Here is a 24,489-nt window from a genome sequence, read left to right as displayed (position 1 = left end):
CAATCACTGTTTAGTTCAAATTCCAGCGTGAATTTTAATTTTTTAAATGACATGGTATGAAACGACGTTGTGTTATGCCATGTCATTTAAAAAATAAAATATAAATAACATTATAGCATCCGGCAAGCTATATCACTTTTCTGGTGATTGAAAAATAGATGCACGATATTTTTTATACAAACTTCAGAGTTTGGGCATTTCGACTATATTTCTTATAGTTCAAGATATTTTTGATAAAACAAATATAGTTCGAGGTATAATATGATATTTATCCTATTTTATGTATCGAAGTTTAAAAGTTAACCAACAAAATGAGTAAAAGTGACGTTATATCCAATTACCCAATTCTTTGGGTCCGTTAAAGCCAGTCAAGGTCCGACTTTCATGGCACAGCCCTTATAGACAGACATTTCCAATAAATATGTTGCTTATATTTTCTTTATAATATTTATTTGATTTATAAGTTCAGAGATACACAAAACCCATATATTGCACCAAAAATTAGAATACATTAGCATTAACTAATTCCGAGAGAAGCTGTAGCTAAGTATATGTGATAATGTGAGATTTAAGTTAATAAGAAGTGGAGCTTAAAAATTCGACAATTTTGCACACTAGTAAAGTACACGATCAAACTCTTGATGCACCAAGCTTTCTCTCAAATAACCGGCGCAAAATGTATACTTGCAGACCGCTGGCCAAAACCAGAGCAGCTGATTCGAACAACGCTTTGTGAATTGCTCCTCTGCTCATTCTCTCATTCACTGAAACCAAAAACAAACCAACATAGTCACACTTCCTCTGCATTATGGCCACTATGAATGAATAAAACTGATGTTTGCATCTTTCAACTAAATTGTACAAATTGTAAGCGTTTGCTAAAAAGAGCCTCAGTGTGACCAAATTACCTATAGCCTGACGATCAGTTTGAGCCTCCAGCCAATGCTGCTCGAACTGAATATTGTACAATGCTTCCTCTAGTTTCCCAATATGCTCAAAAAGAGGTTTGAAATGCTCTGCACATGCCAACCAATTTATGAACCTGAGTTGAATATCATAAACAGTCCATACCAATGAAACAACAGGAGAGAGAGAGTCACCGTCTTTAGCATGCTCGTCATGGTACAGGAAATGACCAGCATGCACATCAAAGTCTATAGTTTCATGATACGGGGACTTATTGGTGAAACAGAACCGGTAAATTCCTTGATGATAAGCCACAAATTCATGCTTGTCACTTGTCTTGTCGCGGATGTCATGGACCTGTTCATCATTTGGTCCCTTAACCTGATGATTTTGTGATATCCATCAGGTCAATCTCATCATGTTAAGCAGATAATCAAGTAAGAAATTAAAAGAGAAAATTTAGAACCAACTAGTTTCAAGCAAAACTTAGTATATAGCTCAAAAAAATTATTCTTACTGAAAATTCTACTACTACTCTTTAACACGACAAATGTTTGTCTTATTAATCATTGACATTGAAGTAGTTGGAATTACTGAGGACCCAGAGATATACCTCTGCCATGCACATTTCATATTTAATTTTTTATAAGCAGACAAATAGACACCTAATGACAGATCTGTTGCAGCCAATTCCAGGATATAGACTTATCAAGTATAAATCCATTAGCACATAATATGATGACATTGGTAAAACCTGAATTTGGTGTTACCCGAAATCATTAGAAGATACTGCCTACAAACATACCAAAATGTTGCTGGACTTTTTGGTGCTGGCAAAAATGAGTTTTAAGATCTCTATAGGAAAATGTTGTATATTGACAGGAAAATGTATTAAGAGTGTGACATACCCCTCGATTTTATTATGAAAGAATCAAAATAGGTTGGAAAAAGAAAGAAAACATTGCCCAAGGTGTTTTCAAAAATTTGTTTTACATACATGAATTCACCATTGAAAATTTCTTGTGAAAAGGAAGTACAAAAGTTTACTCAAGTCAGGGCTTGATTAGCATCCCCTCCCAGTCAAACTTCTTCAAGTTACACTCTTTACTTGGCATGAAAAATAAAGAAATGGAAGCATATTAAATAAAGGATACCATCAGTAGCATACTTGGTTCTCAACTAAAGAGGAAGAGAACGCTTCAGATTAATTTGTTTCTAATACCATAGTTTCCATGGATTAATAGAACCAAATGTTAAACAAGAGATTTACCACAAGGTCTACACCATCTTCACTGTAATGCCATGACCCCTCAGATTTAATCACCACAAATGAGAAATGAACGGTATTCCCATACTCCACCTTGTGAGAAAAGCACTCTTCTCTATCTATAACAAATCTAATACCAAAAGCCCCACCAAAACTGCCTAAAATTACCATCAGAGCCACTGCTGCAACTGGAAGCCTCATCTGCAACCCAATTCCATGACTATATCAATTTTGTTTGGTGAAACCGTGAAACAAGGTATGGAGATAAGAGCTTTATGAGGCACAAATCATTTGGCATGTTAACATTAACAGTACATATATAAATATAGAGAGCATCCAATGAGAATGGATATCTTTCATGAGAAATGAGAATACATGAATAAATCAATGAAATCAATCAACCTGGCATGGACAAATGAATGTAACACATGGACAACACATTCAACTAATGTGGTTGTTCATTGTTACTTTGATTTGTTCATACCGGGTTCATGGATTTTATGGATTTGTTCATGTGTAATTCTCAGTGGACCCAAACCTATATATATATATATATTATAGTATATTTGTATGTAATATGTATCTATGTATATATATATACATACTATACATACACACACAGAAACACATAGACAGATAGAGAGAGAGCAGATTCTTTTATTATCAAGTTATCAACGAGACAGATTTAAGAGCATGAAAAGTTGCAGTATATACACAATTACATATTTCAATTTTCTTCCTATCATTTTATAGTTGTAATTGTAAGTCAAAACTTGTAGCCTTTAATTGTTTGAACATAAGGGTTCTGTACTTGATCATGGTATTAAAAACCATTTGATTCAAGTAATCTTGTCAGTTGTCATTGCATACAAGAGGACTACAGCTAATTATTGAAAGGATATGATAGAACTAAATATGTGAAATCATATGCATCACAAAAAATAATTTTCTACTTTATGATTTAATTATAAGACTCGACAGGTTTGTTGATAATCCATAATGACACCTTCATCTTTCTGCACAATTGAGGTTTATTATAAACTGTAAGAACAATTTGATATAGATATCAGTAGACTGACAAAGGAAACATAAACCTAAAAAAGTCCGAGGGTAACTAGTTTGAAAAGCTCTCCAACAAATTCAGCAGTGCAAGGTTCCATTGCGTAACCAAGATCCGTTAGATCAAGGGTGCTACAATTCTCAATATCAATAATTTACTATCTCCAGATATTATGCAATTTAACATCCAAAATGATCCATCTCCACCCAATTGGTTATGTACTCCCCTAATGCAAAATACTGGAGAATGTAATACTGGTTAAGCACAATACCGAAAGCAGCAATTTCTTATTGAAATGTCATTTCCGAAACTTCCAACTAAAATTTAAATATATAACGATAAATTGACAAAATCTACAGGGACATAACCAGGTAAAACAATGCGCCTACGTGGTTTAGCGGCAAAATCCCTAAATCCAAAACGAAATTTCAGGACTCCCTTCAATCCGCGAAAAACTTAAAAGTTATTCCGGATAAATAGAGCTAAAAAAAAAGAAGAAAAAAAGGAGCAGCAAAAGAATTGCACTTTTCCCAAATTATCAAGAACAGTACATTCCAGCCAAACTCAACAGAATCTGGTGGAGATAGACTTTCCGGACATATATCGTTCGAATAATTTTGAAAACCATAAATCATTAGCCCCAAACTCCATCAGAAACGGCGATCAAAATTGATGGTCCCGCACGGATTTATTAGAAAATTGAAAGGACTAAAAAATTCCACGCGATCGAAATTGACTCCCCGGAAATGAAAACGCACCTTGTAAAATTGTTTGATCGTAAATCCACGCGAGGTTTTCGAGCAAAGACTCTGTGGGAAAAATTATAGATTTGGGCGACGGTAAATGACTGAATCTATTCTTGTATGTATAGTGGGGAAGCGGAGTCATTGCTTATGACATGGTTTTGCCAACTCTCACCAGTAAGAAGCCGACACCCGTACTACTATGTTTGTTTTTAGGGTTATTCTTATAAATTAGCCACATGACCATGTTTTAGTTCGAATTTATAAATATAGTCTATGTTTATTTTCGTTATTACTCCGTCGTCCCTAAAAATCATGGACCAATTTTTTTTAAGAAAAAATATGATAGTTGTGTTTAAGTGAAAATTAAATTTCACATCTTTTTGCAAATAATGAGAGAAAAAATTTGTGGGATTATTTCCAAATAAAAAAAATACCACAATTTTCAAATAAAAAAATACCACAATCATCGCCCATTTTCCAGCAGGACCACTGACGTTGAGGCAAGGGCATTGTCGCAACGACGCTAGAAACCGAAGAGGGTGATGTACTCGTGAAGGATGTGGTAGAGATGCTTGTGGAGGTCCTACCGCTATCCTACTTGTTGATTAGGATTTTGGATCTTGATCACTAAAATCCTAATAATATATTACCGCAAGTAATACGGTACAATTGTAGCATATATAACAAATCGAGTAACTTATTCTCAAAGACTGACAAACGAAAATACAATGAGTAATCCTAAAATAAATACTGAATCAATATCTAGGCAAACAAACAAAAATATGACGAAGATCTAAAAATACGACTCAACTAATGCAAAATAAAATCAAAAAAATGAATCAAATAATAGAAACACCGATCCTAGGGAATGAAATTTCATCAATTAAACCTACACATGTGTACAATTAACCTAATAATCCAAATTAATCCAGTCTTGATGAGAGATGATCACATAAATAATCATACATTCTCGCTAGAGCAGTTTATGTCTCAAGAAAATATACTAACTCTTAAAAACACATAAGAATAACTCCCTATGATTCATCTATCTTCGTCGGGCCTCAAGGTTAAAATCATATCACACATTTCCTAATCTGCTCAATAGTTGTATCCGCTAGGTCTCAAACCGAATAACTAAACATGCAAATTATTGATTAGATAATTTACAAGAAATAAGCACCAGAAATTGTGAATCGGAAATTGGAAGGCAATAAGATATCAATAAATCAATAGCATAAATTCAATCAACTACATGCAATCCTATTATCAGTAAATAAACTAGCAATATATATTAAAATAAATCAAAAACATAATTAAAAGAAAAACAATTGAATAATAAAACTAGTAAAACCTGGAAAGAATCCGGATGAACGTGTCTTGAATCTTCAATCCCTGCAAAAAAATAAATCTAAGCTATGAAAACTAAAAAAACAATAAACTCTAATGATAAATACAATTTCATCTAATCGGCGGTGACGGATGGTAGTTAAGACGTCGCCAAAAAATTGGAAAAGAAAGGAGGTGTTGGAAATTCTTAGTTTCATCTAATGATAGGCATTAGAATAAACAATCAAGAATATGATCTAAATATATAATTGATTCGTATGTAGAGATAATTAAACTCACAACAGTTAGAATACTTACTTGTTGTGTAGCAATTTCTACAATTGAATGAACTGCTACATGGTATCCACATGTATTGCAAATCCGATGCAAGAACAATTTCTGGTGCAAAACTCAACCTTAAAAAGTTAGGAAAATTCCGATTAAATTCCACGGTGCTCAAAGTATTTTCTTACTTTGAGATATTAATAAATCGATAAACTAATAATATACATGCATTAAAGTCATTCTTCACAATTTAAAAAGTAAAACTTCACAATTTATAGAATCAAAATCATAAGTTGAAGTTATTATTCCACCACAATCCACACATCATTGTGATTGTAAACTAATCAAATAATTCATATTTGATTCAGTATTTGAATTTTGATATTCGTATTCAATAAATATTTGATTCGAAATATAAATATTCTATTATATTAGATTTCGTTAGTATTCTAATACAAATACAAAATCACGATATTCGACTCAATTCGATTCGTTTACAATCCCTAGAATCAACTAGGCTATCGAATTAAGATGATTGGAAGTGGTAGATGGGGAGAGTATGTAGCCCCGTTTGAGGAATTATGTAATGTAAGTGGTATAATTCACCAAACAACAACTCTATATTCGCCTCAGTTTAATAGCGTTGCTGACTGAACGTAATAATCGAATTCTTAAAGAGATGATAAATGTCTTGTTGATTAGTTCTGGATTACCTCATAACAGTTGGAGGGAAGTTGTTCTATCAGTAAATTATATCCTCAATAAAATTTCACTCATGGGAAGTTGTGTCACTCTCTATGAGCTATGAAAAGGAAAGAAGCCTTCATACAAATATATAAAAGTGTAGGGGTCTTTGGGCCAAATCTTAGACTCTGGACTAGATATTTTAGACCACCGATTTCCTCGACCCAAAGGATCGAGGCTCAATCCGTTGGGCCTGTGCTTGCACATGGGGACCATGTTCCCGTACGTAGTTAGTTTGGAGAGCCCACTCGTTGATCTCTCGGTTGCACCAGGAGCTGTCCCACAACAATTAGAAACCTCATGTCATAATGGGACGTGTAAAGGTTACGCAAGTAACCACCACATATTTATGACGACGACATGAGTTTGAGCCATGATGAGACGAGAGTTGTTACGACAGTAACCCCTGTTGAATTTGAATTAAGTAGGCTCCTATCTTTATGCTACTTTAAACCTTCAAATTCTCCTTCATGAGTGGATTGTATCTATAAATAGGATAGTTACTCATGTATTCCATACATCATAAAACTGCATACAAGCACTCATATTCTCTCTGCATACATATCATCTGAATTCTGTTCTCACCTCGTTTTCTTTCGTCGGAGCTCGTTGATTTGCGGTGTTTCTATTCACGAGACGAATTCGTTTTATCTTTAGGGACAATATAGCAAACCGAGAACACTATCAAAGTATATCTTGTCTTACGGATAGAGGACTCTTCGACTCGATTTTCTGCACCTGTCATACAATTTTGTTCAATTGTAAATTTCTATACAATTTATTCCTTTGTAATCTAGATCTCCTACCTTTCCATATCATTTTATAAGAGCATCCGTATTGGGCTTACTTGATAGCCTACTTGATAGCTTACTTGATAGTAGGGACCACATTGAGTAGAGGAGGCCACACTGGGGTTACTTGATAGCCTACTTGATTTTTTTAGTTTTGATTTTTATGATTTTCATTTAAATTTAATTGCTTAAATTTAAATAACACAATTTAATTCAAATTTAAATTGCATTAATTTTTATTAAATGACGATTTTATATATAAAAAAGAAAAGAAAAAACCCAAAAAAAACCCTTGAAAGCACAGAAGGAGCAGACTAAGGGCCGAACCTCATTAAAACCTTTTCACGGAAAACCCAGTGGGAAAAACCGTGAAAAGGAAAAAGAGTACTCGTCAAAACACAAAACGATAGAAGGAAAGAGCGGAAGGGAAAGTTTCCGGAACTCCGGCCTAACCATCGTCCCCAAACTATCCCGGCTCTCACCCCAAGAAAAAAACTAAACGGCCGGTTAGACGCCGTCGCCGTAAGAAGAACAAACCCAAACAAAGAAAAAGCATAGCAAAACATCCGGGTATATGCCATCTCCGTGAGCACTCCACAACCTCCAACCCGAAATCCAAACGTCTGCCAAGTGATCGAAGAAAAACCCAAACCAAGATCTCCCCAAACCGATGGCGACAAAACCAAGAAAAAGCCGAACCAAACAACAACCCACCAGCCCCAACTACCGTTTCTGACGCAGATGGCTATGCGAAGCCATGTCAAGGCGAACCGCAACCCTAATCTCCTCAATCTCGTGCGGCCACCACCCTTCCGAACGTTGTTGGTTAGCCATTAAATCTGCCGCCTTGTTTCCTTCTCTAAAGATGTGAGAAACCTGCAGCGAGAAAGCATCTAACATCTTTAAAATCCTATTCCACGCCGCCTTAAAACGCCAAGGCACATTTAAAGAACGAGAATTAAGAATGGATATCACGTAGGTGGAATCTGCTTCAATCCAAAGCTTGTGCCATCCACGATTGTGAGCTATTTGAATCGCTGAGATAACAGCCAGGAGTTCCGCTTCGAAGGCAAAACCCGAGCCACCTTTGAAGTGAAAACAACCACGCACCACATTCCAGTTATCTCTAAACACCCCACCTGCAGCAATAGTGCCCGGAGCTCCCGTCGCCGATCCATCAGTATTCACTTTGATCCACGGCGCCACAGGTGGCCACCAATGCACTTCGACAAACTCCGGAGGAGGAGCACTCCTGGTAGTAACACCCACTGCCCGGAGAATCAGATAATCCGACCAAGAATTCCACATGTAGCCTAATTTAGAAAAGTTATCATCAATCTCTTTGAAAGCCACTTTCACAGTGTGAATGACACGACTTGCTTCGAACTTTTGATTATCAAAGATACAATTGTTTCTCTGCATCCAGATGGCCCAGATGACCGTGATGATACCCACTTTCCAGAAATTACCGGTGAGGGGACTAAGTTTATACTGCCAAGCTGCAACCAAAAAACTATGAATATCATTCTCTTGCAACCCTTGCGTGAAATTAAACCACCCAAGTAACGTAGCCCAAATATTCTTCACACGCTCACAATTCCAGAAAAGGTGATCCTGAGACTCACTTCCTTTTAAGCAAAGCAAACAGACGTTAGGCATGATCATACCGTAGCGGATAAGGCGATCATAAGTCGGCATTCTATAATGAAGAAGACGCCAACAGATCAAAGAACGTCGAATCGGAATAAAAGATTCCCAAAGCCAAGAACCCCAAGACACCTTCGGATAATGATGACAATGCTTGTTGAAGGCCAACGCAGTAGTGACATTCCCTTGCAACGAGGGTTTCCAGAAACGCACATCTCCCTCATAACCAAGAGGAGTGAGTAAAATATCACACACTATCTCAGGAAAAGCATTAACAAAGGCTTGCGTGAAATGCCAGACCCCATCGTAGAAATAATCAGCCACCGATTGAGTAAGAAACGGAAGCATGAAAAGCGGAATACCGCATTTATTCATAAGATTATACCCAAGCCAGTCGTCATACCAGAACGAAGTAGAAGTGCCGTCACCAATATACGAGTACGAATCCGCCACCAAGCCATCAATTTCCTCACGTAAGCTCATCCAGATAGTAGAAGCAGCCACCAGAGATTTACAACGCCCAAAGCGATCGAGATATCTATCTCTAATCAAATCATATCCGAACTCACACCCACCAACCACCTTCCATGCCATTTTCATGAGATAGCTCTTATTCATGATTTCGAATGACCTTACCCCGAGACCGCCCTCCTCCTTAATCGAGCAGACCCTCTTCCAACTCACAGAACAAGACGGCGTCTGCTTGATGTTGCCAGTCCAAAGGAAATTACGGCAGCACGCATCGAGCTCCTTAATAAGAGCAGTCGGCCATCTATAAATCATCATGGAGTGCGTCAGGGAGCTTTGGATAACCGACCTGATCAGGCAAATCCTCCCAGCCATCGACAACTGTAATCCCTTCCATTTCGCGAACTTGTTTATCACACGATCATGTATCGGTCGAAGATAGGAGGCACGCACACGGCCCTTAAAGATAGGAACCCCAAGGTAAGAAATTGGAAAGTTCCCCTGGGAAAATCTCAATAATCTCCTTATAGCCCTGCAGGTTTGAGAAGGAACTTTGCTAGTAAAAAAAATTTGTGACTTTTCCGGGCTCACAATTTGATCTGAAATTTGACCATAATATTCCATAATTTTCTGAAATTGCATTAATTTAAAATCCTACAACATACCCAAAAAAAAAAAAAAAACCTAAAGACATAATTTAAAAATACTTAATTAAAACCTAAAAATCATAATTAAAAATTACATAAATTAAAATCCTACTCTAAATAAGTCCACGATGCTTGAACACTTCTTGGACCATGTAGTTGTGCAATGTTCTTTGTGCATCCGTCATGTGCGTCGTATCCGTGCTGAGGAGCTTCATATCGAGTTCCTCCCTCTTGAGCTCGTTCTTCTTGGCGTACTCGGCGGTGATTGCTTTCAAGTTCTGTTCGGACCTGTCCAACCTCTCCACCAATTCGGGTGGAGCCTCCGAGCTCTCCGACGCCTTCCCCTTTCCCTTCGCCGCCGCCTTCACCGCCTTGTTTCCAAATTAGCCAGGAAGACGAGATCTCCTCACCCAACGCCGAGGTGGTGAATTCGCCCGTCTCCGTAGTCTTCGTCCTTTTTGAGGAATGCACGTCTCCCTCGAGGTACATCGACTTAAACTTGTGGTTGTTCCGGAGAATTTTCCACGCGTTCCAATATTCGAACGCGCTCTTAGTTGGGCTCCTATCTTTGAAAAGGATTTGGGCCTTGTCCCGGAGCATGTCGTCCGAATTGTCTCCCAGAGCCGCACATCCGCGCTCACTCGGGCCCAATGCCCTTGAATTTGGCGGTGTTTGAGGTTGGCGCCGATGAGGGGGTTGACACGGTCAAGAATCCGTGTCCAGTACGCCTCCCCTTTTTGATCGGCCCCACGGATGGCGTCGTTGGTCTCCTCCGTCCAAATTTGGACGATGAGGTCCATCTCCTCGAGGGTGTAGGTATGACGGATAGTCCTTCCTTCCGCCGCCGCTGCCGCCTGCTTGTCATGCTTGATCTTGTAGGCGATTTCCTTCCTCCGGCTGCCTTTCTTCGATTTGGCGGCACTATGGGCTGCCGGTGGCTCCTCCTCGCCAGTTGGAGGGTCATCCCCCAAGTTACATCCCTCCAAATCGGGATGATAGTCGCCGGAGAGATCGGGGCACCAATTTAGATCATAGTAGTTTGGGTTGTGTGGATCCATGAAAATTGTAGAGAGAGGAAAAAGGTTGAAGATGGTGTAAAGAAAGAAGGTTGAAGATGGTGGAAATTGTATAGAGAGAAAGAAGGAAGAAAGGGTTTTTTAAAAGAGAAGAAAAAAAAATAAAAAATCGGTCAAAGACCGAGTACCAAGGCTGCCAACGATCATATTCCACCAATTTTGAAAATCTGATTTTTTTTTTTAATTCGGTATGCACGCGCCCGAATTTCTCCTCCTCAAGTGCTACACGATGCATCGAGGAGTCCTCGAGTGACGATGGGCTGCATCGCCCTACTCGATGTCGCCTCTACTCGAGTAGGGCGCATCGAGTAGAGCGATGCGAGTGCTCTAATCGCCACCAAACACGCTGTAATTTTCCAACATAAACTAATTACAAAATATAAAGCGTAGTTCCTCTGCCTCAAAGGAAAAGAAAATGTATTTCAAATGATAGGTTAAAATAAAATTTTTATTTTAAAATATAAATTAAAACTTTTTTAGCCTTGTTCATCACTTTGTTCAATTTAAGGTTTTGAGTTCGAATTTGGTAGAAGCCGAAATTTCAATTTTTGAATTTATATATTTTCACAATAAATTCATATATATTGTATATATAATTCATGATCACTAATTTGTACTCCCTCCGTCCCACGAAGCATGACATAGTTTTCTTTTTGGTCTGTCCCACGAAGCATGACACGTTTTTTAAAATGGCAAAAAAATTTACCTTTTATTCACATTTTCACTTTTCCACGTACCACACTTAACACACAAAATACCAATTTTTTAATTCCCGTACCGAAAAGAAGTGTGTCATGCTTCATGGAACGGAGGAAGTATTTCAGAAAAGTGCCATCCCTTGTATATCTGTTTATTTATTCAAGATTATTAGCAGAAAAAACGTACATTGTACATGTAATTAATGTTATTTTAATTGATAATTTAGTGTTTAAAAAATCTATTAATTCATTACTTTTATAATTTATTGGATGGATATATTTATTTATAAGTCTTATCAATAGCTATAAATATAAAGTATTCTTTATAAATTTTGGATGACAAATAAATGTATATCAAAATAAATTTATATTTTATAAATATAATAATAAATAGAGTAAAATTTTGAAGTAGCCAAAATGATGCATAAAACACAATTTATGGCCACACATTGAAAAAACACAAAATTTGGTCATTTTTATTGATTTGGACGTTTTTACCCTTAATGAGGCGGACCGGGTAGGATCAGGCACGCGGGTCGCGTGCCGGGTCGGGTTAGGCACTTATGGTTTTATTTTGGTTTTATGGTTAGTGCCATAAGTGCCAAGATTTTACTTTGGTTTTATTTTGGAAGTCCGTTGGCACTTATGGCACTAATAGTGCCAAAAGTGCCAACGGAAATTCAAAATAAAACTAAGTAAAATGGTCATTTGGGCACTTATGGCATTAATAGTACCATAAGTGTCATACGTTCAACACAAATACAGAAACAACAACATCATTTAAACCCTAAATGGAACATTTAAACCCCAAATGGATAATCTAAACACTAAATGGAATATCTAAACCCTATGGGGAAGTGTGCACTTATGGCACTAATAGTGCCATAAGTGCCATACGTGCAGCACAGATCAGATCAGATCAGATCGGTCGATGGCTGAAATCGAAGGAGGCGGAGATCAGATCTGCCGATGGAGGAGGCAGCGCAACGATCAGATCAGATCAGATCCACCGCCGCCGCCTCATCAGATCAGATCCAAAAAATCATTCCAGACACGCCCAAAAAAATTAGAAAAAATCAGAAACTCGAAATTCTCCCAATCGAAACGATGTCGTCGAACAACGAGAGCCCATCGTCGCCCACGGCGGCAGCCACCGTCGACACTATGCTTTTGCTTGGCGACCAGAGCCCCAGCAATCGCTCCAGCATCCTCGGCCTCCGCGGCGCAGCTCGCTTTCTCCACCGCGCTAGCAGCCACGGCCGCTCTATATGAGAGCCCTCCGTCTGCATCTGCAAAACTACGCCGGAACAAATCGAGGAGCGCCAGAGCGATTGGGCCAAATCGAAGAACTGCAGTGCGATGGGTAGAAAGGGCAAATTAGGCATTCCACCTAATTAATGGCTAAATTTTGATGTGTTTAGATATAGGGCTAAATTTTGATTTTGTATGCTCAATAGGGCCATTCGGCCCTATTGTTTCTAATAAATATATAATAGGGGTAAAATAGACAATCCACAAGTTGTTTTGTATTAGTATAGTATAGATTACAAATCATCAAAGTGATGCGTTATAGGTCAGTAAACAGAAACGAGCACTGCTGTGGACGCTATAACCAACGACTTGAACGTAACAGGCAACGGCATGCTTCCCTTATCCCTTCTACAGAAGAAGGCCTCGTAAACTGGCAAATTCAACATCACCCACACTCCGCATATCGCCAGCTGCGGCAGCAACTTATCAAACGCCTCCGATGCACAGCACAGCTTCACCGCACCCCACCCTAAGGCGAAAAGGTTGAGCAGCGCAAGCGTCGCAATGATTATCATCATGATGGACGAGCTCCCAAACTCGATCAGCCCCTTCCTGTACCTCTTTTCCGCCTCATCGTCCACAACTTTGGCAGTCAGCACAAATGCTGACTGCGACAGCCCTACCACCCTCATAACCGTCTCTATCAAGGCCAAGAAATAGGCCGTCACCCGCCTAATCACCACCATCCGCTGCACGTTCCACCACCCCTTGAGCGTATCGCCCACTGCAACGTCTTCTGCTAAGCTGTAAGCAGTCTTTGCAGTGAAGACGTACGCGAAGGGTATGATCCAGAAGCTAGAAACCTGGACCATCAATGATCAGTTATGTACAAGATTTTCTCAACTAGCTAGCTAAAATGAGGCCCTAGCTTCAAGGTTACCTTGGGGAACAAGGGCACGTCGCGGAGCAAAGCAAGAGCTGGGATGATGGCATAGCAAAGCGTAGGCAACGAAAGCATGGGCCAGAGAAGGTAGATACAGTATCCCATTTGGCCACCGAAACTGATCTTTCCGCGGCCGAGGATGAAGGGGCAGTACTTGGAGAGGAAGATCTGGAACATCCCCTCCGACCACCTCGTGAACTGAATGAGAGACACGTCCAAGGTTGTCGGAGCAACGCCTTTGAAGGCGTGCTTGCTCGGGTTGTAATACACCGGTTTCCATCCCCTGCATTGGATGGATAAGCCTGTCACTATGTCTTCCACGGGACATCCGTACACCAATCCCATCTGCATACATACCTCAAAATAGAGTCATTGATTCTATGCCTAATGCTTTCTACTAGTAGCAAGAGAGACGAGGCAAACCTCCTTTCCCCACGAAGTGCCTTTCTCGTAGCTACAATTGGCTAAAACCTTTGCAGTATTCTCTAGCTCTTCCTTACTTTTGCCCTTTATGTTATCTTCCACATCTCCGCTTTCAATCCTGTGGTTTACGGAGAACTTCTTTCCCGAAAGGCTTTCCCTCCTGTGGAAACATCCGGTGCCAACATATAGGGCCACACCGAAACCATCTAAGCCAGAGAGCTCAATCTTCATCATCACAACCACAGATTTATCAGTTAGACCCTCAAATCAAGAATGCAACCATGTCATAAACTATTATTCAAGTATAGAGTCAAGGCATACATACGTCGTTAGTCGCAAAATTTTGGTTTCCATAAATATCATTCTTGGTGATATTGTTATACTGCTGAGGATATTGGACGTAGCATGTCTGCGATCCATGCTTTTCGTCCAGAAAGAAGCACAATGCATCGTTTATTGCATCCGGATCATTCGAGTACATATCACAATCCACATTGAGAATGATTGGCGCGTTGCTGATTTCAGACGACACTCTTATCTGCAACATTCATTGCAGAAGAATGGTGATCTGTTTCTCAACAAAAACAGAGGAATTTAGTTGATTAATTACCAATGCATTCATAGATCCAGCTTTGAAGTTATGAGGCCATCCGGGCCTTTTTTCTCGGGACAAATACACTAGTGTTGGCAATCTGTTCCCCTCAACATCAGTTGCTTCAGGATTCCATCCATCTATCAAAATCTGAAACAAGCGAGTTTTACTCTCTCTCTCTCTCTCTGCTTAGGCTATTAAAAGTGACAAGTGCATATGAGAGATGAGAATAACCTGAAGAATGGATTGATGATCCTGCTTTTCGACCTTGGAATTCCACTCCGAGAAACCTTTATGCTGATTCCTAATGTGTTCCGGAACACAGCCCTTTGCAGCCGCTGAATCTATTCGGCCTTTCATCTCCTCGTAGAGTTGCTGATGCAAAACACCAACAATGTTTGAAATGAAATGAGTTGAAACCAAAATTCAAAAACTCCATTCATTCTCAATCACAAACCTTAACATTGGCCCATTCTCGGGCGAAGCTGGAGTCGTCGACAACGATGGTTTGAGAAAAATAGATAGCAGGGGATCTGGGCTCCACGTTGTATTTCTTGGAGAAAGGTATCCAGTATTTTGAAAAAGTAGAAGCCTCAAAGAGAGCATAGAAGGTGAGTTGAGAGCCGCCGTCGTCTGATAAGTAGACGCTCAATTTTTGGGATGGATAATTGTATGACATGACCGATAAAACCGTGCTCACCACCAGAGACGGCGGCTCTAATACCGGATCCGCCGTGCAAACAAATACATCAACCGCCGGTAGCTTCTCCCCGTATCTGCAAATCAGAGTTTATATATGTTGTCCAAATCAAATAATAGGAATTGAGAGAGAGAGAGATACCTTGAGGAAAGCCTATCCTTAAAGGGGTAGCGGTAGACGACGGTCCAGCGGCCGGACTGAGAGATAATCCAGTAGAATCCAAAGAGCAGCTCCGCGCACAGCATCGCAATCCAACTGTATCTTCCGCCTTGTGGGATGTGACCCAATCTGTAAACCCAAACGGAAACTATGCCTGCTAATACTGTTATACACAACGCTCTGTGAGCTGCTCTACCTCTTGCCGCTCGCGTCTCGAACAAATCTCCATCTCCTCTCATCTTCCCTCTCTCTCACTCTACACTCTACACTCTACACTTTGCAGTGCCAGCCTCGTCTACACCAAATAGATTATATTTAATTTTTGTTATCATTTGGCAGATTAGTCTATCGAAACTTTGTGGCCACAAACATGTATACTTGAGTGGGTCAATAAAATTGACCAAAGAAGAAGCTGCAGCTCAAGCCTACTTGGTCCACTACACTTATTATCACGCAAGCTGCAAAATTAAAGAGAAGATGAAAGGGGATAAGATTTAAAAAAAAAAAAAAAAAAAGAAGAAGAAGAAGAAGAAGAAGAAACAGACAAACAAACAAATTGACGTTATTGTTCTCTAGTAGCCGAGTCATGTGACTCATGTCAGCTATACTTTTCTCTCGTATCCTCGAATCTATATCTATATTATATAAAAAGGCAGTTCTAATGTTGAGCGTAGAGCTTGATTGATCTTCTCAAACAAGAACAGATAATGCACACAATCACAAGATCCAACACCCTAGAAACTAGAACACTTGGATTTTACGTGGTTCGGTTCAAAGGAACCTACGTCCACGGCAGAGTCACTAAAATTCACTATGAAACAAGAAAGAATGTTTTACAGATTACAAGATTCGCTAAAGGAGATGAACAAGAATCTATAACCTCTCAAGAAATCTTTTCTCCCCAGTAACCAGCTAATCTCTTTTGCGATGAACCCTAAGATTACAATTATCTCTCAACAGCTAAAAGAAGTAATAGAAACTGATGCTATATACCGCAGCAAGTAAAGTATGAACCATGCTGCTGCACCGAGTTAGTTACAACTTACAACTGATGTGGCTTGGATATCTTGCAACTTAGTCCCTCAAATGTGCATATATGACTATGCACTCCATGTACACGTGGAATTGTCATTAACACCAACAATCTCCACCTTGATGACAACCTTCCACTATTCACAGCTACTCAAATTCAGTTCCTCTGCAAGAACATGCCCCATCACAGGGCATCCTTCATTTGCTTTAAGCAAATCTCAGAACATTTACTAAATCCAAACAATATTTGAATTTAGCACTAGGTAGAGGCTTTGTCAGCATATCCGCAGCGTTTTCTTCAGTTGAAACCTTCACAATCTTGATCTCACCCTTATTGACAACATCTCTGACATAGTGAAATTTTATGTCAACCAAATGAATCGCGCTTTGACTGTCACAATTCACCTCCACCACTTCTTGTAAAATTCCCAGATCTGCAAGCATACATTTTAACCAAGTTGCTTCCTTCACTGCTTCTGTAATTGCCATGTATTCAGCCTCAGTAGTAGACAAGGCTACCACCGGCTGCAACATGGACTTCCAGCTAATGGTTGATCCATATAAGGTGAAGATAAAACCTGTTTGAGATTTTCTGGTGTCCAGATTTGATGCATAATCTGAATCAACATAGCCCTTTAATGGATTTCTCTCAAAACTCTCTGCCTTCTTGAACATTATTCCATATTCTGCAGCTCCTTTCAAGTATCTGAAAACCCATTTTAGAGCTTCCCAATGGTATCTTCCTGGATCACTCATATACCTGCTGATAACACTAAGTCCATGAGATAAATCAGGCCGAGTACAAACCATTGTATACATGATGCTACCGACCCCATTAGCATATGGAATTTTAAGCATCTCTCTCATTTCTTCTTCAGTTTGTGGCCTCTGATTTTCTCTCATCTTTAAATGTTGCCCAAGTGGAGTTATAACTGCTTTGGACTCATCCATTCTGAACTTCCTCAAAGTCTTCAATATGTAATCCTTTTGCAATAACCACAACTCCCCTTTCTTTCTATTCCTTATAATATCCATGCCCAAGATTCTTCTGGCATCACCAAGCATCTTCATTTCAAATCTCTGCTGAAGATCTTTCTTTAACATATCTATTTCCTTTTGATTTTACTAGCAATAAGCATATCATCTACATATAATAGTAGATAAGATGCTATTGTTCCTTGCTTTCTCTTAACATACACACAACTGTCATGTGTGGATTTTTCATATCCAATCTGCACCATCTCTTCATCGAACCTCCTATACCACTGCCTTGAGCTCTGTCTCAAACCATACAATGATTTCTTTAGAAGACAGACCTTGTGTTCATTCCCTGGTGCAATAAAGCCCTCTGGCTGTGACATGTAGATCGTTTCTTCCAAATTACCATGTAAGAAAGCTGTCTTAACGTCCAATTGTTCCAATATTAGATCTTCTTGTGTGACTAAAGACAGCAGAATTCTAATAGAGCAGTGTTTCACTACAGGGGAAAAGATTTCATTAAAATCAATGCCCTCCCTTTGAGTGAAACCTCTTGCCACAAGCCTTGCCTTAAATCTGATCACTTCTTCCCCTTTGATGAGCTCCACCTTTCTTTTAAACACCCATTTATAGTTGATGAGCTTCTGATTCTTGGGCTTATCTACAAGAACCCAAGTTTCATTTCTTTCAAGTGATCCTAGCTCTTCATTCATGGCTATAATCCAGTTTTGTCTATCCACACTTCTTATAGCCTCTTTATAGTTTCTGGGTTCCTCATATTCATTTTCTTCAGCAACTGACAGTGCATAGGCCATAAGATCATCATGACTGTATCTTTTGGGAGGTTGAATAGCTCTTCTCACTCTATCTCTGGCAAGCAAGTAATCATCCAAATTTTCAGCATTATTTTGACTTTCTTCATCAGAAGACTTATCATCTGCATTATGAGCTCCTTCCTTATCAGATTGTTTGCTCTGGGCAGGCTCCACCTCAAACTCTGTGTCTTTGTTGGACTCAATATGTTGAACTCCTGTAGGCTTCAGAAATGGCATGGTATCTTCTTTGAATACCACATCTCTACTAATGAGAATTTTATTCATCTCATTTTCACCACACCATAACCTATATCCTTTTGTTCCATCTTCATATCCCAACAAAACACATTTTAAAGCTCTGGCCTCTAGCTTGTCTTGTCTCAGATGCATGTAAGCAAGACAGCCAAACACCTTCAATCTTGCATAATTAGGAGCTCTCCCATGCCACATTTGCTCTGGTACCTTGAAGTTTATTGCTGAACTAGGACACTTGTTGATCAACTTTGCTGCTGTAGTCTCAGCTTCACCCTAAAAATCCTTTGGTGCTCCAGAACTAAGCAACATGCATCTCACTCTCTCTAGTAGTGTTCGATTCATGCGCTCTATTACCCCATTTTGTTGAGGTGTCCCCGGAACTGTCTTGTGTCTCAAAATACCCTTTTCTTTACAGAAATTGTTAAATTCTGTTGAAAGAAACTCAAGACCATTATCTGTTCTGAGACATTACAGACTTGTTCCTTTCTCAACTTCAACAAGTTTACACCATTCCTTAAACTTCTCCAGAGCATTGCTTTTATTCTTTATTATGTATACCCAAACTCTCCTCGAGTAATCGTCCATGATGGATAAAAAATATCTTCCTCCACCCAAACTTTCAACTCTGGATGGCCCCCATAAATCAGCATAAGCATAGTCAAGAGGTGATGTTGACAAATGTTGTCCAGTGTTGAATGGTTGCCTTTTATTCTTGCCCAAAATGCAGTATTCACAACCATTTTTCTTGCATTTCCCTGAGCAACTGATCAACTTTTGTTTGACCAGTTCATTTAGGCCTCTTTCACCCACATGTCCAAGTCTCCTGTGCCAAACCATATACTCCTCCTTGACCACTGACTCACAATCTCCAATCAGAGTCTTGGCTAATAGGTAGTAAAGACTGGATCTCCTGACACCTTTCATTATAATCTGAGAGCCCCTCATGACCTGCAATTCTCCATTTTCAGATTTCCAAGTGAAACCCTTCAACTCCAATGTCCCTAAAGATATTAGATTCCTCTTGAGTTTGGGGATATATCTAACCTCTGACAGAACCTTTGTACTGCCATCGTGCATCTTCAACCTGATGCTGCCAATACCCCTGACTGAGCAGACTTCATTGTTTCCTAACATAACTGAGCCTTGCTCTCCTTCCTTTAACTCAGTAAACCAACTCTTATTTGGACACATATGGAAGCTGCACCCTGAATCCAGAATCCAGTGGTGATCAATATGCTCATCAACCATATTTAAAACCTCTGCAGTGTCATACTCTTCAGTGTTGTTAGTGGTGTTGCCTGTTGGATTCTTCTCACCTTGTTGCTTTTTCTTCCAAGAAAAGCAATCCTTCTTGAGGTGGCCAGGCTTCTTGCAAAAATGACATTTCCTAGTCTCATTTTCAAGATCCTTATCCTTTTCCTTTCCATGTTTCTTATAATCGGATTGAGGCTTTTTTCCCTTTGATTTCTTGAACTTCTTGACATTAAGAGCTTCATTTGTAGCTTCTTGTTTGCCCTCGTTAATTTTCTGCAACTCCTTTGCCCTCAATGCATTTTGCACTTCATCCAAAGTAATGGTGTTTTCTCTTCCAAACAACATCGCATCTTTAAGATGCTCGAAACTCTTTGGCAGCGCATTGAGTAAAAGAATAGCCTTATCCTCATCCCCTAGCTTAACATCTATGTTTTCTAGGTCATCAATAGATTTGTTGAATTCATCTAATTGATCCTCAATCCCTTTATCTTCCACAAATTTATATGAATATAATTTCTGCTTCATATAAAGGCGATTAGCTAGAGATTTTACCATGTAGAGAGAGTCCAATTTACTCCACACCGCCGCAGCCGTCTCCTCCCTCGCTACTTCTCGCAGAACTTTATCGGCGAGGCAAAGGATGATTGCGCTATGCGCCTTCTGCATTTTCTCATCGCGTTCTTCCTTCTTGATGTCCTGTGGAAACCCCTTCTCACCCATCAGTGCTCCATCAGTGCATATATGACTATGCACTCCATGTACACGTGGAATTGTCATTAACACCAACATCTAACAACTATTTTTTACCGCCAAATTTTAAAAAACTAGTGAGGCGAAACCATCAAACCAATTCATCTTCACAAATTAATTTTGTGGTTCTGTGGGGGGAGGGGGAGGGGGAGGCGGTTACATGGAGGTTTGCAAAATGTATGTATCAAATATACACTCAAATGTACGAAAAAAATGAATCGGATTAAGGTTGAGGCATGGGTCGAGTCGGGCTGGGCACGAGTTGGGCAGACTGGGTAGGCAGGCTAAGCGCGATATTAAAAAATAATGATGTAAAATAATAATCAATCTGAAAAAATATAATCTTTTAAAATATTATTTTTCTTAAAATGTAATGTAATAATCAACCTAAATAAATCTTCATTATCATTTAGTATGAAAATATTTATAGCTTAATCAAAGGCATGGGCCTTGTGTTTGTTTTTTATATAAAATGGGCTTTGAATTTATTTCTTAAGCCCAAAACAGCCCTTTGTATTTCACATATTATTTGTATATGCATAATTAAATTGTAAGTATATTAATTTTTATTTTTTTTAAAAATAGCATAAAAAATCAATTACTTAGTATAATTATTGGTGTATACATAAATAAGAAAAAAAAATATAAAATAGAAATATAAAAAAAGAGAAAGAAAACAAAATATATAAAATAAATACAGCGAATCTTATTGTACATGATTATATAATGGATTGCATCAATTTTAGTCCATATATAAGACTATTGTTAGGGTTTCACGAGCAGCGGGAGGGATAAGCACAGCAAGGTGTTGACATTGAAGGGGCTGCGAGACCGGCGTGTGAGGCTGTCAGTGAACATTGCCATCTAATTCTACGATCTACAAGAACAATTGGGGTACGATCAGCCGAGCAAGGCAGTGGAGTGGCTGCTCAAGGCGACGGCGAGCTCGATTGCGGAGCTGCCGCCGATGAACACCCTATTCCCCGACACACCCAAGCAGCTGAGCGATGAGAAGAGGTCGAGCACCGCCGGCAACGATCAGCTCGATCGATTTGGACGGCGGCGACGATCCGAATTACTCCCAGCAGCAGCAGGTGACCCCAATCGTCGGCGTGCAACAGCACTTCTGAAACCAGTAAGGGTTCGGGGCTGTCTCTATCTAGATCTGAGAGCCGAATCAAGGCGTGGGAGTGGGCCAAGGAGCGAGTTGCAGAGAAGGAGAAGGAGAATGAGCCGATTCACGCGGGGTCTCTGAACCCTATCTCTCACACCACTTCCTTCACGAAGCTCTTGAATGGCGGATGAAGAGGAGGAAAGAGATAAATGTGGCAGCCATGTCATGCTTTTATTGCAAAGATGGAAAAGATATCTTATGTGGCAACCATGTCATGCTTTTATTTTAACACCTGGAATAAATGTGGACACATGGGATCGGAGTCATTTCGGGGATGGCCGAAAATCGGATGCGGGGGAAATTTCCAATCGATTTTCCAATTCATGGATTCTAAAGTAGATTTTTTTTGTCATGGGAAAAAACTGAAATTTGAAAAAGTATGTGAATTTAGCGGCAATTAACCCCATAAATAATTATTTATACAAAAATAATACTCCACCGTCCCCCAAAATTATGCATGGAAGTTTGTAGTAATGATAGTGGAAAAAAGGGTCCCACTGTGAGGGTATTGTTAAATAGATTATGAGTAAATAGTATTATAAGTTAAAAGGGTAAACTTGAAAGAATTATATGTGGGGTAGTGTCTAAAAATATGGTATGCATAATTTTGGGGGTCGTATCAAAAAGAAAATGTATGCATAATTTTGGAGGATGATGCTCCCTCTGTCTGCGATATCATTTCCACATTGTGGACGGCGCGGTTTTAAGATTAGTGGTGGATAGTAGTGGATATGTAGTGAGTGGAGTTTGGGTCCCACTATTGTTGTGAGTGAAAGTTTGTGGACCATACTTCTATAAATGGAAGTGGAAACGATATCGCGAACAAACCGAAATGGCAATGTGAAAATGATATCGCGGACGGAGGGAGTATAATTTAAATAATAATTTAAAATAATTTCCCGTCGAATTTCGACAGATTACGCACTAGAAATAAAATAAAACTTATACAAGAAGAAGCTCTTGCTCTCCAAATTAAAAATCTACATTTAATTGGCGGAATGATTGAGACTAATACAATTTGAATTGATTTGTCAATTCAATTTGACCAAATTTATTTAATTAAATACACAATCTAATTAATTTAATTTTAAAAAATAAATTGGTGTAATTAAGTAAATTATTTCTTCAATTTAATTTAATTATAAAATAATATATTTTGTATAAATTTTTAAAAATAAAATTTGGATTCAACATAGATTTTTTTTGAAAATTTATCAATTAAATTACTAAATAAATTAATACAATTTGAATCTCGCATCAACTTTCTTAAGCTACACACAAGATGATCTTCATAACTTAATTATGATATTTCAAACTTCAAATGAGATAATGTTCACGCTCCACATGAAATAATGCACAAAAATTTGTCAAGATTTTTCAAGTTGCATACAAGATGATGTTTAGAAGTTAGTTATGATCTTACAAGTTCAAGATGATAATGATCTTTAAAGCTACACACGAGATAATTCTTGTAACTTAGTTGTGGTCATTCAAAGTGAAAATGAGATGAGATGATACTCACAAGTTAAATTTGTCATTTCAAACTCCAACCGAGATAATTCTTGGAACCCAATTATTATATTTGAAGCTAATAATGCATATAAAAAGTTTGTCAATATTTTTTCAAGTTCCATACAAAATGATGTTTACAAGTTAGTTATGATGTTAGAAGCTCCAAATCATACAATCTCACAAGTCAACTTTGATTTTAAAAGCTTCAGAGTGATGTTAAAAAAATAGACGCACAAAAGTTTACTTTTGTGTATTTTAAGGTCTAGACGAGATGATGCTCAAAAGTTTGGTGTTCAAACATTAGATGTCATCTTTCGAACTTTAGATGATGATATGATCCTACCGGATTCAGACGAGATGATGTCCAGATGAAATAAAATCTTCAATATCAACTTTTTTTCAAATGATTATTAAATAAAAATTTATATAAAAAAATATTTATTATTCTAACAAAAGGTTAACATTTAATTGAGGAATATGATTTAGATTAATATAATTTCAATTCTATTAACTCAAATTAAATAAATTTAAAAATAATTTATATAAATAACTATTTATACTGTCACACCCCAATTCTTGAAACAATAACTATAACTGGGGTACGACTAATCATCTAAATGAACAAGGGAAAATCCTTGTGAAATCCGAATAAACGGGATAACAATTGGGCTTAGCCCCTTTGGATGAAGAAAGACAGGTATTCAAATGATACGAATCAATCCACAAACATAACAACTTCAGGATCACAAGTTTAGTGTCATGCTTCAGATAACCAACATTCATTAATCGAAATACTTGAGAGTCAATAGTTTAGGCTTCAACAAAAGATAGATACGGGCTAGTTCTACAGCGGAAGTCAAAATAAGGAGTTGAACTCTAGCCTCAGCTCCGCCCCGTCATCACCCGCCATTAACCTGAAAATATTTGAAAGTATTTTTGGGCTAAGTACTAATGTACTTAGTGGGCTGCAACTTTAAAACATTTCATAAT

At 38.6% G+C, this 24,489-nt stretch overlaps 2 protein-coding genes across 4 annotated transcripts; both read right to left on the bottom strand.

Moving 5' to 3' along the window:
• Positions 1-472: 472 nt before the first annotated feature.
• Positions 473-4,223, bottom strand: LOC130986155 (transmembrane emp24 domain-containing protein p24beta2-like). Of its 3 annotated transcripts, none has more exons than XM_057909449.1 (5): positions 3,992-4,223; positions 2,177-2,374; positions 1,101-1,287; positions 909-1,016; positions 473-764 (listed from the first exon to the last, which is right to left on the bottom strand). In XM_057909449.1, exons 2-5 carry the CDS (start codon positions 2,372-2,374, stop codon positions 631-633), a joined length of 627 nt encoding a protein of 208 aa, XP_057765432.1. In that variant the 5' UTR covers positions 3,992-4,223; the 3' UTR covers positions 473-630. The 3 variants fall into 3 exon arrangements, with proteins under 3 accessions (XP_057765432.1, XP_057765431.1, XP_057765430.1); XM_057909448.1 differs by lacking the exon at positions 3,992-4,223 and adding an exon at positions 3,623-3,889; XM_057909447.1 differs by having other exon boundaries at positions 473-1,016; positions 3,992-4,165.
• Positions 4,224-13,165: 8,942 nt separating this feature from the next.
• Positions 13,166-21,081, bottom strand: LOC130986154 (cellulose synthase-like protein E6). The gene is made up of 10 exons (XM_057909446.1): positions 20,847-21,081; positions 16,275-16,387; positions 15,712-16,187; positions 15,328-15,646; positions 15,105-15,245; positions 14,889-15,020; positions 14,604-14,816; positions 14,279-14,503; positions 13,853-14,200; positions 13,166-13,775 (listed from the first exon to the last, which is right to left on the bottom strand). Exons 3-10 carry the CDS (start codon positions 15,966-15,968, stop codon positions 13,236-13,238), a joined length of 2,175 nt encoding a protein of 724 aa, XP_057765429.1. The 5' UTR covers positions 15,969-16,187; positions 16,275-16,387; positions 20,847-21,081; the 3' UTR covers positions 13,166-13,235.
• Between the last annotated feature and the right edge of the window lie 3,408 nt (positions 21,082-24,489).

This window comes from Salvia miltiorrhiza, chromosome 5 (genome assembly GCF_028751815.1).
Source record: "Salvia miltiorrhiza cultivar Shanhuang (shh) chromosome 5, IMPLAD_Smil_shh, whole genome shotgun sequence".
Classification (NCBI taxonomy): domain Eukaryota; kingdom Viridiplantae; phylum Streptophyta; class Magnoliopsida; order Lamiales; family Lamiaceae; genus Salvia; species Salvia miltiorrhiza.
This window is presented reverse-complemented; position numbering and strand designations above follow the sequence as displayed.